The sequence below is a fragment of the Pan troglodytes genome, chromosome 9, assembly GCF_028858775.2.
Source record: "Pan troglodytes isolate AG18354 chromosome 9, NHGRI_mPanTro3-v2.0_pri, whole genome shotgun sequence".
Taxonomy (NCBI): Eukaryota; Metazoa; Chordata; class Mammalia; order Primates; family Hominidae; genus Pan; species Pan troglodytes.
In genome coordinates this window covers 115,707,031-115,723,720 of record NC_072407.2, presented here as the reverse complement: position 1 = coordinate 115,723,720, position 16,690 = coordinate 115,707,031, and the positions used below count along the sequence as shown (strand labels likewise).

The 16,690-nt window shown below is 36.5% G+C and overlaps 1 protein-coding gene and 1 pseudogene across 4 annotated transcripts in view; both read left to right on the top strand.

Moving 5' to 3' along the window:
• Window positions 1-16,690, top strand: part of ZW10 (zw10 kinetochore protein) — a 53,706-nt gene that overhangs the window by 21,571 nt on the left and 15,445 nt on the right. For all 4 annotated transcript variants that reach the window (XM_054662698.2, XM_508761.7, XM_009424206.4 and 1 more), the window contains 8 exons: window positions 3,876-4,039; window positions 4,583-4,765; window positions 8,247-8,485; window positions 10,522-10,593; window positions 12,912-13,081; window positions 13,900-14,030; window positions 14,592-14,723; window positions 15,476-15,678. In XM_054662698.2, the coding sequence (XP_054518673.1) occupies window positions 3,876-4,039; window positions 4,583-4,765; window positions 8,247-8,485; window positions 10,522-10,593; window positions 12,912-13,081; window positions 13,900-14,030; window positions 14,592-14,723; window positions 15,476-15,678 (1,294 nt within the window). The remainder of the gene's footprint in view (window positions 1-3,875; window positions 4,040-4,582; window positions 4,766-8,246; window positions 8,486-10,521; window positions 10,594-12,911; window positions 13,082-13,899; window positions 14,031-14,591; window positions 14,724-15,475; window positions 15,679-16,690) is intronic.
• Window positions 305-1,968, top strand: LOC129136304 (small ribosomal subunit protein uS14-like; annotated as a pseudogene).

Below are 16,690 nucleotides of genomic sequence, written 5' to 3'. Positions count from 1 at the left end.
AAATACACACACACACACACACACACACATCTTGTTCATGTGCAGTGTGACGTAAGTACGAAAACAGTTTTTTGCCATTTTTTAATCTTTGATTATTTGAATATTTGGCAAGCATTTCTTTTGTTTTAACAAAGCCTTGAAGATAACAATGTAGTAAATGTTTCTAAAACCCTTCCAGATTCAACTAATGAGCATTGGCAAAGAACATAAGTTCATATTTATTGTCTTCTGTTTCTTTCAACAGTTCCATTAACCAGTAATAATTTATAGTATTTGCATGTATGCAAACTGAATGCTTTTAACAATGTTCATTAAACTTTTTATAGAGCATGTTTCAGATAAAAAACTGAATGCAGGTATCTATCACGTGATGGAGTGAAGCAATAAGGGAATCATTAGTCCTTCTCTTTTTTTTTTTTTGAGATGGAGTCTCGCTCTGTCGCCCAGGCTGGAGTGCAGTGGCACAATCTCAGCTCACTGCAACCTCCACTTCCTGGGTTCAAGCAATTCTGCCTCAGCCTCCTGAGTAGCTGGGATTACAGGTGCATGCCACCACGTCCGGCTGATTTTTGTATTTTTAGTAGAGTCGGGGTTTCACCATGTTGGTCAGACTGGTCTCGAACTTTTGACCTCGTAATCTGCCCTCCTTGGCTCCCAAAGTGCTGGGATTACAGGCGTGAGCCACTGCGCCCAGCCAGCCTTTTGTTTTAAAATTCCAATAAATCTGAATTTTTTTCCCCTAACATAGAACTAAAACACTATTCATTGTAATAAAAATTAATTTTTTCATATCTTGCTGAAATTCTTTGACAAATGTGAAAGATTAAAAATACCTGTGGAAAACAGACAACAACTGTGCAGTGAGATTGATTTTTTAGGCTGTGAATTGATAATATTTCTTTGCAAATTTGGAAGTCCCTTTGGAAAAAATGTATCAAAAGTATGATTTAAAGCTAAAGAAAAGTATTTGGCCTTTTTATCTCATCGCACTTCTGAGAGCAAGATAGGTCACCAGCAGCTGTACTGGAGCCACTGGTGAAAATTCAGCCAGGATTCTCGCTTTTGTCGTGTCTGCTCAAGCCAGCATGGTCTGATCTGGAAATATGGCCTCAATGTGTGCCTCCAGTGTCTCCGTCAGTATGTGAAGGATATTGGTTTCATTAAGTTGGACTAAGTGATCTTCCTTGAAAGGATTATCCAAGGCATCTACCTAATAAAAAACCACGATGGCTCTTTGTGCATAAAATAAACACTAAAAAAAAAAAAAAAAAAAGTATTTGCAGTTTTCCAGAAATTGAATCAATTGATCTTTGATATTGTTAGAAAGATATTGTATTTTATGGACAGTATTCTGTGGTTGCTTCATTGAAAATCTTTTACATTTTAAAAAATATGTCCTTTCCTTGTAATTTTTAAGAAAATTAAAAAAAAAAAAACAAGATCACTTCTTTTGCCATCTCCCCATTTAAAAAGGATTTTCTTTTTTGTGCAAGAATCCAAGTTATTTTATAGCTGGTGAAAGTTAGAAGTTCAGGTCCTGTTAAAATCACACTTTTTATTGGACATTTAATTCTAATTTCAGGTGACTAATTTTGTCAATTCTTTTTTCACAGGAAGCATCAAATTCCTAATGTATTTGCTGAAAATGTCCCTTAATATTGTTCACTTTATTGTCTTAAAAAATGTTTTGTAGCCAGGCGCGGTGGCTCATGCCTGTAATCCCAGCACTTTGGGAGGCCAAGGCAGGTGGATCACCTGAGGTCAGAAGTTCAAGACCAGCCTGGTCAACATGGTGAAACCCCATCTCTACTAAATATACAAAAATTAGCCGGGCGTGGTGGCGGGCACCTGTAATCCCAGTTACTTGGGAGGCCGAGGAAGGAGAATCGCTTGAACCCAGGAGGCGGAGGTTGCAGTGAGCCAAGATTGCGCCATTGCTCTCCAGCCTGGGCAACAAGAGCAAAACTTCATCTCAAAAAAAAAAAAAAGAAAAAAAATGTTTTGTATGCAACAAGCAAGCAGCTTTTTTTTGTTTTGCCCTGTTGTAGCAAATTGCAGCTGCCATTGATTGTGAAATTTGTGACATACTTTCTTCTAGTCTTTTTTACCTTTGCTCTTTCAGTGGTACTACCAGCTTCTCCATCTTCACTTGACTGTATCAATAGTATGCTTTGTTTTAAATTTAAAAATTTGTACATATTTTCTTAATCTAGAAAAAGAATAATATCATAATTAAAATGAGTATTTCAGTTTAACTACCTATTACAATTTATGTAGGTATCACCATAACTTGCGCTCTATGCATAAAATATTCAAATAAACACATTACAATGTTATGTTAGTGCATGGTGGAAAAGAACTGTGATAGGATCAGTCTGGAGAAAAAAATCATGTTGGGATCAGTCTGTTGACACTGACTGGTTTGGCATTGTATTATATGAAATACCAGAAATGACATTTGTGCCTGATGAGTGCTTGACAATACAACAGTAATATGTGATGCAGTAGTTGCAGTTAAATGTAGTTCTATCAAAACAATGAAATTGTGTTTAATGGAAGAGTATTTTATACTGCTGCTTTAAAAAATTTTTTCCATTCAAAAATTACAGAGAGGTCTCGTGCCTCCACTGAATTTTCTACAGTGTTAACATCTTAAATATTATATAGTAATATATAGTGCAGTATAGTGCAATATCAAAACCAGGAAATTGACATTGGTACAATTCATAGAGTTTATTTAGATTTCACCAGTTTTACATGCTTGTGTGTGTGTTTCTGTAGTTCTGTGCAATTTTTTCATATATGTAAATTCATGTAACCCACTACAATCAAGACACAGAACTGTTCCAAAACCACAAAGCTCCTTTGTGCTGCCCCTTTATAAGCACACACCCCTGCTTCTATTTTTAAACTTAAATCTCAGTTAATCAAAACTTTAAAAAGTTGAATTTCTCAGTCACACTAGCCACATTTTAAGTGTTTAGTAGCAAAATGTGGTTGGTGGCTATCATATTGGACAATGCAGACTAGACTTTAGGTGTTGTGAGGTATCTTAAAGGCTTTGAGATAATATGTTCACTTTCTTCTAAGGCGTGTGTGTGTGTGTGTGTGTTTGTGTTTAAAGAGACTTGATCTTGCTATGTTGCCCAGGCTGGATTTGAACTCTTAGGCTCAAGTGATCCTCCCACCTCAGCCTCCTGAATGGCTTTGTCACTGTGCCCTGCTCTTCTAAGGCTCTTAATCCCCTAAGTCTTCCTTTGTGAATCAGAACTAGGTTCATAACAGCTAGTCTCTTATGAGTCCTCTTCCTTCTACATTGGTGCCTGGTTCTTAATTATTATTTAATTGATTAATAAGATATTCTAAACAACATCCTCAATATGTGTTGGAAAAATCCACCATAACATATACTGTAGAGGAGGTATTGAAGTATTCTGTTTTATAAACTAGTTATGTTTTACTGTAAAGTACAAACACTCAGATTCTATGCAGAGACGAAAAAAGTATGTTTATTCATTATTAAATAAGTGAGATTTTATTCTAAACTAGTTTCAAGTTAGAATGCAGAACTTCTGAGTGCTTGTCATACAATCAAATCAGCAGCTAGCACTAGATGATTATAATGTAGATGGCTTAATACCTCATTGTTACAGAGTACAGACAGTAATATAGTACAGACAATTCATTTGAGCAGTGAAAATAAAATAATAATAATTGTGTGTCATGATTTGTCCCACGCAGTTGAGAAGGCTGTAGAATTATCTGTGCTGTTTTCTTCCCCATCATCTTAAAATTAAAGAATTCTAGAAAACCTAAGAATATTCCAGGACTGTGAATGGTTTCTTGTTTAAAACTTCTTTTTTTAAAAAATTCAGATTTGCCACTTGACACTGACCTGGAAAATGAAAAAACATCTACTGTCCCATTGGCTGAGATGCTTGGAGACATGATCTGGGAGGACTTGTCTGAGTGCCTCATCAAAAACTGTTTGGTTTATTCGATTCCAACAAATAGCAGCAAATTACAGCAATATGAAGAGGTAAAGAGCCGAGATAGCACAGAAGGTTTTAAGACACTGTTGATTCTTATTGCTGTCTTTTGTTTTTCCTTGGAGATAGTTTGTTCTTTAGTTATACCTTTAAGTAAATTATTAATAAGGAATAGAGACAAATTCCATATAACTTCATTTTTCTCCTGGCTTCCTACCTCTTTAACTGCAGAAGTTTTTTTCCTTATTAAATATATTTTCTTTATGTTCATTTATACTTATATCAGCTATAATAGCTATTGTGTGACATTTTACTTTTTGCTTCTTTTTAGTGTTTCCTTGAATGCTAAAATAAGTATATTTGTTTTAAAGATCTTTGTATTTTTACTAAGTAGAGTCAGACATTTCTACTGAAGATATTCTTTCTAATGAATTTAAGGCTGGAAATATGTATATTTTTATACCTAGTAATTGTTGGTCCATTCTAAAATGACCAGCTTGGTCCTCATTTTTTTATACATTGGATTTGAAATTCTAATATTGTAATGGAATATATGTATATGATTCTTTTCTTTTTTTTCTTTTGTATCTCAGATCATACAGTCCACTGAAGAATTTGAAAATGCCCTAAAGGAAATGAGATTTTTAAAAGGAGATACTACAGATTTGCTGAAATACGCTCGTAACATCAATTCTCATTTTGCAAACAAAAAGTGCCAGGATGTGATTGTGGCAGCCAGAAATCTAATGACCTCAGAAATTCATAACACTGTGAAGGTACCAGTGTTATATTGCATTGTATATGAAACATTGTATATGAGAAAGCAACTCATTTTGAGATGCATATAGTAAAGTGGAAGAGAGGATGATGGTTGTTGAGCTGAGTCAAGTTATCAATCTTTTTTACATTGGTTTTGTCTCCTTTAAAGTGGTCCTAATCTCCACCTCTTCCATTGGGTATTGTGAAGTGCAGATACGATAATGCACATGAAAGCCTTGTATAAATTGAAAAAGTCTACATACATGTAATGGATTATTATTGTTGAAGTGAGACAGTAGATTATTCTCATCTTTATTTCTGAAGGTTTTAGGACACAGCTTTGTGACAGGTACACTTGGGCTACATTATGTCCAGAAATTATATCCTATTATGAAAGTGTTGACTTCATCTAATAGACTAGTTTTAAAGTTAAAATAATAAAAAGGTAAATAAAAAGATAGGATATAAATAATTACCTGTAAAGGCAGTGGACCTTTGACCTTTTTTTTTTCATATCTTACATGTATGAAATAATGTATATATCTTGAATTGGGCTGTGGTTTCTTTTAACATAAATGTCAATTGATTATGTCACTCTTCTGCAGAAAGTCCAGTGTCTTCCCATCTTATTTAGAGAAGACCCAGTAGCCTTACAGTGGACTACAAGGCCTTATCTGATCTGCCTCCTATTGCCTCTCTGACTCTATTATCTATTGCATTCATCCTTCACTATGCTGCAGGCATCCTGGACTTATTTCTGTTCCTTGAATGTGCTAGGCCTACTTTGTTTCAGAATCTCTGAACCACTTGTTACCTCTGCATGGAATATTCTTACCGCAGATCACATGATTTGCTTTTTAAAAAGTACTTTCTGATCACTTAAAAAAAAATTGTAACCTCCCCTATTTCCTGTACCCCTTCCTTGGTGTATTTTTCTTTTTATTATATCATCAACCAACATTTTATATGAATTGTTTGTTGTTTCTCCCTCTAGAAAGTAAGCTCCATGAGGGTAGAGTTTTGTTGTTGTTTTGTTTTTTTTTTTTTTTTGACTGTTTTGTTTACTGTTATATCTCCAGCACTAAGAAAATACCTGGTACATACATACTACTACTATGTACTCAGTGCTCATGTGCTTACTGATTACCTTCGGTAAATGAATTCATATATATCTCACAACTCCTTGATGTAAACAGCATTACTGCTGAATTGCTCTGTGACTCTGGGCTTAATCTTCTCACCTTGTTGAACCTCATTTTCCTCTTCTGTACTGTGAGAGAATTGAACTAGATAATCTGAGTTTCCTACTTAAGTAATTTTGAGAGTTTGTAAAACTGCATTTTTTCTGAGTACTCAAATCCTAATGTAGCTTCCTCTAGGTCAGGACGTCTCAGCAGTGGCAGTGTTAACATTTGGGACCGGATAATTCCTTGCTGTGGGGGACTGTCCTATGGGATATTTAGCAGCATCCCTGACCTCTGTTCCCTAGATTCTAGTAGCACCTCTTCCAGTTGTGACAAGCAAAAATATCTCCAGACATTGCCAAATGCCCCCTTTAAGACATAATTGTCCCTGATTGAGAACCACTGCTTTAGATTCCAGCTGGTTCTTTCTCTTGGCATTTAGGCCCTGGAATTAGATTTTCTAAACTTCCCAACTTTGAAAAAAGCTCCTCTTCCCTTTTCTAAAAAACATTTTCAACTTAATTGCTTTTCATGGTCTGTTTCTCAATTCTCTTTATTCCCCTATGTGTACTCACTGTTTTCCCAAAAGATCTATAGTTGTGTTTTTTGTTGTTGTTTGGTTTTTACATTTTGTCTTAAGAGACATCTTACTAGGTCTAACATTCTTCCGTCTTAGTTTCCTTTGCCCCTCCTCATGAAGTCACCTTTTCGAATCTTATGTATCCAGGCCCACTATTTTTCAGACAAAGATTAGCATTTTAAATAAACTCTGTAAGTAAATTTTTTCATCATCATTCTAATCTTAGCCATAATTTTTGACTACCCAGTCCCTGATATTTGTATTCTCATTTAAACTTCATAACAGCTCTCTAAAGTAGATATTATACCACTTTACAGATTAGAAAGCCAAGTCCGCTGACTTAAATAGTTTTATTAGACTTTGAACCTTTTCTGCCAGAAAATCTCTGTCGAAGTCCAGTATGTGCAAAGTTGTTATTCTTGCAGTGGGAGTAGGGAGCCTGCTGCCTCTACATGCTTTATCTTTTTTTTTTTTTTAAATCCCTGAAGCATCTTTGAGGAACAAGGTTCAAAAGCCATTATTAGTATATTATTTACTTTACAGTGAGAAAATTGAGATCCAGAGACGTTAAATGACTTTGTTAAAAGTTAGGGTGAAAAATATTACTGTTTTCACATTCACAGCCTACTGTTCTTTCATTTAGTCCCAACAAAAGAAATTTTTGATTGAAGCTTTTTTTTTTTTTAATAAGGGGAGGATATGCTAGTTTGAATGAGTTATTTCTTAGACTAAGCCAACACATGTGCCTGGTACAAAATAATTTGTTCAAGAATCTAGACAGTGGTACCCCAAATTATGCTGCTCTGTAATACTAATAGTCTAGTATGAGACAGATGATTTTTGAAGGTCTTTTTATTTAGCTGAAATCTTAGGCCAGTTGCACAGCTTTGCTATTTCAGCCAAGATTAAGAATGCTTGGGGCCGGGTGCGTTTGCTCATGCCTATAATCCATACACTTTGGGAAGTCGAGGAGGGAGAATAACTTGAGCCCAGGTGTTCGAGACCCGCCTGGGCCATATAGCAAGACCTTTTCTCTACTAAAAATAAAAGTAAATTGGCTGGGTGTGGTGGGTGCCTGTAGTCCCAGCTACATGGAAGGTTGAGGCTACAGTGAGCTATGATTGTGCCACTGCACTCCAGCCTGGGTGACAGAGCAAGACCCTGTCTCAAAAAGAGTGCTTAGAAGAATGTCACAGTAAAGGGGATTAAGGGAATTGTTTATCACTTATGACATGCTTTCATCTAGGATTCAGCAGTCATTAAAATATTGTCATATTTATTGAAATCTTTTAATTACTCTGTAGAGCCGTAGCTGTATCATGAAAGCAAGCAGTATCTTATTCTTCACCGTGTGCTTATATTTGTTTTTTTTGAGACGGAGTCTTGCTCTGTCGCCCAGGCTGGAGTGCAGTGGCATGATCTCAGCTCACTACAAGCTCCGCTCACTGCAAGCTCCGCCTCCCGGGTTTGCGCCATTCTCCTGCCTCAGCCTCCCGAGTAGCTGGGACTACAGGCGCACGCTGCCACGCCCGGCCAATTTTTTGTATTTTTAGTAGAGACGGGGTCTCACCGTGTTAGCCAGGATGGTCTCGATCTCCTGACCTCGTGATCTGCCCGCCTCGGCCTCCCAAAGTGCTGGGATTACAGGCGTGAGCCACCATGCCCGGCCGTGTGCTTATATTTGAATTATTCTGAAAACAATATATTTTCTGTATTTTTGTGTTTGAATCTTAGATTATTCCTGATTCTAAGATAAATGTGCCGGAGTTACCCACTCCTGATGAGGATAACAAACTGGAAGTACAGAAAGTATCCAATACTCAGTACCACGAAGTGATGAATTTAGAGCCTGAAAATACATTGGACCAACATTCCTTTTCCTTGCCCACATGCCGTATCAGTGAGTCTGTGAAGAAATTAATGGAACTCGCCTATCAGACTTTACTAGAGGCAACAACCAGTAGTGATCAATGGTACGAATTCTGGGTTGTGTGAAAATGGCAATGACTTGGTTAAATGCATATCTAACTAGATGTTTATCAGGAAAATTAGCTGGAATTCTTTGGGTTTTCATATCCTAGAAGTTAATGCTTTTTCTGGAAAAAAAACAAAACAAAACAAAAACCCAGTGCATCACACAGATTTATGTCTATCTCTGACTTTTATTTGCAATAGCATAGATGTTTGAGCAAGGTGTAGGAAGTAGGTGCACTTGTATGGATGGACAAATTGATTTTTTTGACATTAAAAATTGTTAATCACTTTTTAACAAAAAGTTCTTCAATTGTTGTTGAATTTTTACTTTTTATTTGAATTGAATGATATTATATGAGAAAACACATGCAAAGAACTTAGAATCCTACCTGGAAAATGATTAATACTCAAATGTTTATTATTGTGTTGGCAGTGGGTAATAGTTATATCTTCTATTCCAGCTTGCTCAGGCTCTTTAGCTTAACATTCTTTTTACCTTTTGAAACCCAGTCCCTAATTCATTTATATTTTAAATGTTTATATTTGAAGCAATAACAATTTGTTAGGCAGCCAAAGGTAGAAGGAAAAGAATGGAACATGCCAAAGATCTGGCTTCACTCCTTCAAGATGACTTCTAATCTATATTGCATTCACGTTACCTTAAATTCTACTCCATTATCTTATATGGAATCTGTTTTTGTTCAATAAGCTTCTTCCCTACTCCTAGACTAAATTGAGAAGAAAATGGCAGAGCGTGGACCAAGTTGATTGCAGAACAGGTTTATAAAAGCTTCTTTAGTTTGAATCTGCATTTAGCAATTTCATTCTTCCTATCCTCATAGAGAAAACGGTTTCAGTTAGGGTTTGGCCCAATCAAATTGCATCTTTAGATGGACTTCCCAAGTTCAATTTTTATCGTGAGATAACCTCTTTATTTTATTCTGCTCTAGGAAGAACATGTCTCCCAAGATACTTCCCTAGCTTTAATGAATCATTACATTCACATGTCCATTCAGAGTTAATTGTAAGAAGGAAGAAATGAATATAGGAGTGACTGTTGGCAAAATGAATATAGGACTGTTTCTTCACATGGCACTCTCCTGAAATATATCAGACCAGAAGTTAGAGATGAGGGCAATATTTCTTAAATTTTTTGGGAACACAAAACACCAAACAGTATTTGTATACTGACTATCTATGGACATTCTTTCCACTAAAAGTAATAGTTTTTAACAGGAAAAACAAAACCACAGCTACAATGCAACAACCCCCTTTTTCATTATCAAACTCAAACAGCAGCTCCTGCAGCGAAAATGAAATAATTTAATCAGGTATTATAATAATCAAATAGTAACAGGGTTTTTGGGTATGACTTATTTTCCTAAATATTTATGAAATCCCTGTAAGCTTTTAAGGTACGTAGCTTAAGATATTCTTATGTAGAGGTAAGTTACACAAACCTTATGTTTGCCTTTTAAAAGTGCATTTTAATAATAATCTGTAGGTGTTTTAAGGCTAGATTTAAAGGGCAAAAAATCTTGAGGGCTAGATTCTATCCTAGAAATGTTGATTCACCTCCTTGCATTGAGGTAAGAAGGAGAAAAGGTGAAAGCTGAAAGTCAGACTGATTCTAAAAGAACCAAGCGAGTGCTTTTATTGATACCTTGCCCTTTGCAGAGTGCGTCAGTGAGTAGGTGACATTTGCTTGAGGCTTAGCTCCATTTGTTACTGAAGGGATACTCTGGGTACTGGCAGAACAGAAATTGATAAATAGAAAAGAGGCTTTGGGTTGAATGCGGCTCTTCTTACAATCATTAATGCATCCAGGTGTTTGGAATTGTAGTCTGGTTAGTAAATACTGGTTGAGACTATATTTCCATCTAGATTAATGGTGTTTTCCAGCAACCAAGGCAGGTGTTCTGTGCAACTGTAGTTTTAGCTTATGACTCTCACTGAAGATGCACTTAGTTTAAATTTTTTTCTTGTTTTTAGTGTATTCTTAGGCATTTCTGTTAAGTCTATGTTTTCTTTTTAGTGCTGTTCAACTTTTCTACTCAGTGAGGAATATCTTCCATTTGTTCCATGATGTTGTACCAACATATCACAAGTAAGTACCACTGTATCTCATTTCTATATAATAATTGTATGTCTAAGATGTGGAAGTTAAGTTAAAACAAATAATTTTATATTCCCACTAAAGATATTTTGTTTACTAACATTCACACTAAAATGCAGTAAATCATTTTAAAACGCATATTTAAAGGATTTGGTCATTTATTACTAAATTAATTAGGGTATTATAATCTTGCAGTGTAGTTCATGATGCACATTTTAAAACTCAAAAGAACCACCTTGTTTTGCTGCTAAGCATTTTCAGAACTGCCTTTACTTAACTTTCAGCCTCTAGTTCAGTTTTCTTTATTTGAATTAAAATGTTTAGATGTTTTTCATAAATATCTTTGATAACATGTCAACAAAGCTATTCCTTAGCCAAGAACTCTGAATTTCAGAGACAAAAATCTGCCAGGCACAGTGGCTCACACTTGTAATCCCAGCACCTTGGAAGGCAGAGGTGGGAGGATTGTTTGAGGCCAGAAGTTCGAGATTAGTTTGAGCAACATAGTGAGACCCTCGCCTCTAATTAAAACAAAGAAACAAAAAACCCCCAAAAAAACAAAAGCTGTTTACTATTTAAAGTATTTTTTAGTTCAGATTTTTGAATATTGGGATGTTTTTAACTAGGCTCACCTGTTGTTTTTATTATAAAAGCTTATTGTGAACCTTATTAGTTTTATTTGTATTCTCTTTACTGTGGTTTAACATTCTTATTTCATTTTTTACTTAGTCAAGCAAAAGAAAAGAGAAAACATATTTGCGTTAGCTGACAGCCTTGTCCTTGGGGATTTAAAGACAGGAGTGGAGTTAGATTTGCCTCTCTTTCTCCTTTGTATAACCTCGGAACTTTAGTGTGCATCAGAATCACGTGGAAGTCTTGTTAAAACACAGATTGCTTGATCCATGCCCAAGGTTTCTGATTCAGTAGGTCTGGAATGGGGCTTGGATTTTTAGCAAATTTCCAGGTGACGCTGATGTTGCCTGTCATGGGACCACGTTTTGAGAACCACTGTCCTTAGATAACGGTTCTCAGCTTTGGCAGTATTTTTATATCGTTTCATTTCATTTCAATTTCATTCCATTCATTTAATTTCATATTTTGAGACAGAGTCTAACTCTGTTGCCTAGGCTGGAGTGCAGTGGTGCAATCGTGGCTCATTGTAGCCTCGACCTACTGGGCTCAGGTGATCTTCCCATCTTAGCCTCCCAAGTAGCTGGGACCACAGGCACACACCACCACACCTGTCTAACATTGTTTATTATTTTTGTAATGATAGGGTCTGTATATGTTGCCCAGGCTGGTCTTGAACTCCTTGGCTCAAGTGATCCTCCTGCCTTGGTCTCTCAAAATGATGGTATTACAGTTGTGAGCCACTGCACCGGCCAGACTTTGGGCAGTATTTTAGAATAACTTATGGAGCTTTAAAAATATACATATTTACTTTCTTCCTAGGGCATTTGATTTATGTCTGTTGTAAGACCCAGGTGTATTTTTTTCTTTTTTTTTAAGCCCCACAGGTGATTCTGATGTGTAGCTGGAAAAGAGGACTATCTTAGTTATCTTAGTTTGTTGGCTTCTGACTTGTATATCCTAGTTTTGTATTGAGTTAGCAAACTAGAAACTGTTAATTGAATGACTGTTAGTGGGTAGATAGCAGAAGTATAAGACAAGATTTCTTTCCAAGCTGGGTAGATAAGACTAATATGTGTAGAAGAATTAAAGTAGTGATTTTCAATCTTGGATGAAAATTAAAATCACCTGGGAAGATTTTAAAACGTATAAATGCTGTGATTTCACTCTTAGAGCTTGGGATTTAATTTGTTTGGGGTAAAGTCTAAACATCTGTGGTTTTTAAAAATTCCCAGGTGACTCTAATCTAGTCAGTTTTTGAAAACTAGTGAATTAGAAAATAATTGAACACTTCATTATATGACGGAAGTAGGAATTTGGAGAAAGGTGAAGTAAACCTGTATTTCCATAGATGTATCCGTGTAAAATTTCAAGGACATTATTATGCATAGCTCTGCTAGGTTTTCAGTGCAAAAAGTTGACTCAGGCAAACATCTTGATTCCCTTAATCTTTCTTTATTGTTAATCACCAGGATAGTTTTATAAGATAAAATCCCATTCAGGCAGAACAGCCTCCCTCTGGGAGTGGGAGTGATGAGATTGTATCTTGTTATGTATAGCATTTAGAAACTAGACAGTTATTAAAGCCTAGAAATACATTAGAGAAGTTGTGACTTTCATCAACCCCAGCTTCAGTAACAGGTGGTTGCTTTGTTTTTCTACCCCTCCTTCTGGCCTAGGGAGAACCTTCAAAAACTTCCCCAGTTGGCTGCTATTCATCACAACAACTGTATGTACATTGCTCACCACTTGCTGACCCTCGGGCATCAGTTCAGATTGCGTCTTGCTCCCATTCTTTGTGATGGCACTGCTACTTTTGTGGATCTTGTACCTGGCTTCAGGAGACTTGGTAACTGATACTTTCAATGTAGGAAAGCATATGGATTATGCAGCTTGTCAACATAGTATCTTTATAGTTTTTGAATGAGATAATTAGAAATTAGGTGGTGGTCCTGAGCTGTATCAGAAAGTGGGAGGGCATTTAATTTGCAAGTGTTTCCAGTTATATAATTTTATAAGGTGAGTGTAGTCTTTGTGGGAGACTTTTTTACTTTTTTGTAACATGATTTCATGGTACGTTAGAGTTCCAAACTGCAGTCCTAGTGTGCATTGAATTTGCCAGGTCAGGATTCACATAATAGGATTTATAATGTGACAATTTTGTTTGTATTGTTGGTAAGAGCTCACTAATGTCAGTGCTAGTTCTTTTGCAAAACCCCAAGACAGCTCCCCCATCTTACATCTCCCTTAGTTTTACTTGGGATTACTAAAAGTCAAAAGAAATGAAATGTGGAGTAAATCAATATGTTGATCATAGCAGAGAATCTATGTGTTTCACTTAGCTTTTCAATTCTTGATTTTTCCCTAGTTGGTATAGATACATCAGAATAATAAGTAGTTCCTTTTTCTATAGTAATTTTTCTTAGCTGACTCGGGCTCTAAGCAAACTACTGGAAAATATTATCTGGAGGATGGGGTTTGAGGAACGGGCTAATGTATTCAAAGTGATTGTTTCTAGTAGCTTTAGGGCAGCTTTATGATATTATCTAGCAATTATTTTTATATAGGCAGAACAGATACATGGTTTATGCATCTCTTGTCTATCCTGGTTTTGCAGTGTGTAATTGAGCAGCTTTTAAAATTTTTTATTCTGTTTTTCCATCATAGGGACAGAATGCTTTTTGGCCCAAATGCGGGCACAGAAAGGTGAACTTCTGGAAAGATTATCAAGTGCTAGGAACTTTTCAAATATGGACGATGAAGAGAATTATTCTGCAGCAAGTAAAGCAGTCAGGCAGGTAGGAGGCTCTTGCTAGCACTGAAATTCGTATTCTATCCTTAGATGCCTTTTTTTTTTGTTTGCTTTTTTAAAGCAGAAAACAATATGTAACAAGTACTCAGTTGATTCCCTGCACCCCCACCTTTGGAAAATCTAGATACCTTTTACAGTCATGTTTAAGAACTTTTTCTTCCCCTCTCCCACCAAGACAACACGAAACTATCTTTTCATTGACTCAATAATTGCAACTTGTTACCTAGAAAGTCTGTTGTGGCAAGTAGTTGATTCCTGAACTTAGATTTGGGAATTTGAAATATTGGCTTTTATCTTAATGCTCCCCTTTCTTAAGTGATTTATCTTTTTTGCTGCAGTTTTCCTATCCTCAGGTTGATGAGTCTGCTTTTCATCTACCAGGGATATCACTATGGTTAAATGTTCAAGAAGCATATATCCTCAGTTACTTTACCTCATTTTGGCATAATGCCACTTTCCCAATGAACTCACAAATGATAAATGTAAATCTGGAAAATATGAGTCACAGTAATCTTTCTTCCATGTAAATAGCTGTATTCTTCTACAGGTACTGCACCAACTAAAGAGACTTGGAATTGTGTGGCAGGATGTCCTGCCAGTGAATATATATTGCAAGGCTATGGGGACTTTACTCAATACAGCAATTTCTGAGGTCATTGGCAAAATTACTGCCTTAGAGGTAAGGGCCATTAGATGCTACACCAGCCTTGAGATGCAATTCATGTCCCAGATTGTGACTTTGCTAAGAAAGTGATGTTGAAGAAATTGTTCATGTTTCATGTCTAACTCATGCTGTTATTTTTTTTTTTTTCAGTGTTGTTTTATATCTGTTTTGCTAGAAACTGTTTAATCTCTTTTATACGAAAGTAGGATTGAACTATTTCTCAGCCTACCATCTAGATTATAAATGAGGAAGTTAGAAACTGGGTAGTGGTCCTGAGATGCGTTGTATAGTGTAAAGTCATTTAATTTGCAAGTAAACTCAATAATTTGATTTAGTAAAGTGAATGCAGTCTTGTGCAGGTTCCATTTTTCCAACACACTGTTGCAGTTTAAATTTTACATGTGATTCTTCAGGAAAATTGTCTGGACTTGGCCAGCTGATGCCTCTAAATCATAGATTGACTAAATCCCTATTTGTAATCACATCCCCTGCTTTGCAACAAGCTGTGCGACATTCTATTGGAGAAACAGGCTCTTTCATGCAGGCAAACTAAATTACTGACAATCTGTTGAAACATATTTTGTGTCATTCTTATATAGAAGTATTGTCAGAGAACTGATGTAGTGTCTAGTAAGTTGTTCCAAATTGGTTGGAAAACATGTTGTAGCTGACCCACCTGGACAGCATGCATCAAAGATCTGCTGCCCTTTCCCCACTTCTGAGCTGGCCCAATTCTATTCTATTGTGTTTCCTCTGTGCAAAACCAGGACATATCTACTGAAGATGGTGATAGGTTATATTCCTTATGCAAAACAGTGATGGATGAAGGACCCCAAGTATTTGCACCTTTATCTGAAGAAAGCAAGAACAAGAAATATCAAGAAGAGGTTCCAGTCTATGTGCCAAAATGGATGCCATTCAAGGAATTGATGATGATGCTACAAGCCAGCTTGCAAGAAATTGGGGATCGGTATGTATAACCCTTCTATAGAGGCATATAACTCTCCATAGCTACAAGAGAGTAATAGTGCCCTTGATAGCAGGGCTTTTCCCTGTTTCCTGATGTTAGTCATGTAAGACTTTCATATTGAGTAGCAGTAGCTGGGGCCTTTTCATGATCTATCATAATGCAGATCTCATTACCACTTTCCCATATTTGATAGCATAAAGACTTCTCATCCATATTATTTTGGTCTTGAGTATGTGGTTTGGCATGCTGTACAAGTGATCTGGCAACTGTAAGAATTATAGGCTTCTGACATCTGGATGGAAATTGTTGCTCACTTTAAGGAGCAGTGGATGCTTTTTTTTTTTTGAGACATGGTCTTACTCTGTCACCCAGGTTGGAGTGCAGTGGCTCAATCATTCCTCACTGCAGCCTCAAACTCGTGGGCTCAAGGGATCCTCCCACCTCAGCCTCCTGAGTAGCTGGGATTACAGGTGCCTACCACCACACCTGGCTAATTTATTTTATTTTATTATTTTATTTATTATTTATTTGTTTTGTTTTGTTTTAGAGACGAGGTTTCTCTGTGTTGTCCAGGCTGGTCTCAAACTCCTGGCCTCCCAAAGTGCTAGGATTACAGGCATGAGCCACTGCAGCCAGCCTGGATGCATTTTCAGAATTACTTTGATATATTAACAGAGAAGTGACTTTTACCTGTCTGAAATATTGAGCATCAGACTACTGTTTGATTGACCCGCAGTCTTTCTGCAGGGAGTGCAGTAGTTTTAGAGGTTAAGCACCATATACCTAGAAGGGATTCATCTTTTCTCAAATGTAGTGGATGATGTTTTCTCTCAACACCATCAGTTAATGTTGCTGTGCCCAGTGAGGGTATGCTATATCATATCATATAGTGTGCAGAGGCCGTTGCACAAAGCAGAATAGATGTGGGTCAGTTACACATCCATGGATGATTTTATATTGTCTTGGTAGATTATTGGTCAGTATGTATACCTTGCATAAAGGACTCTCTGTA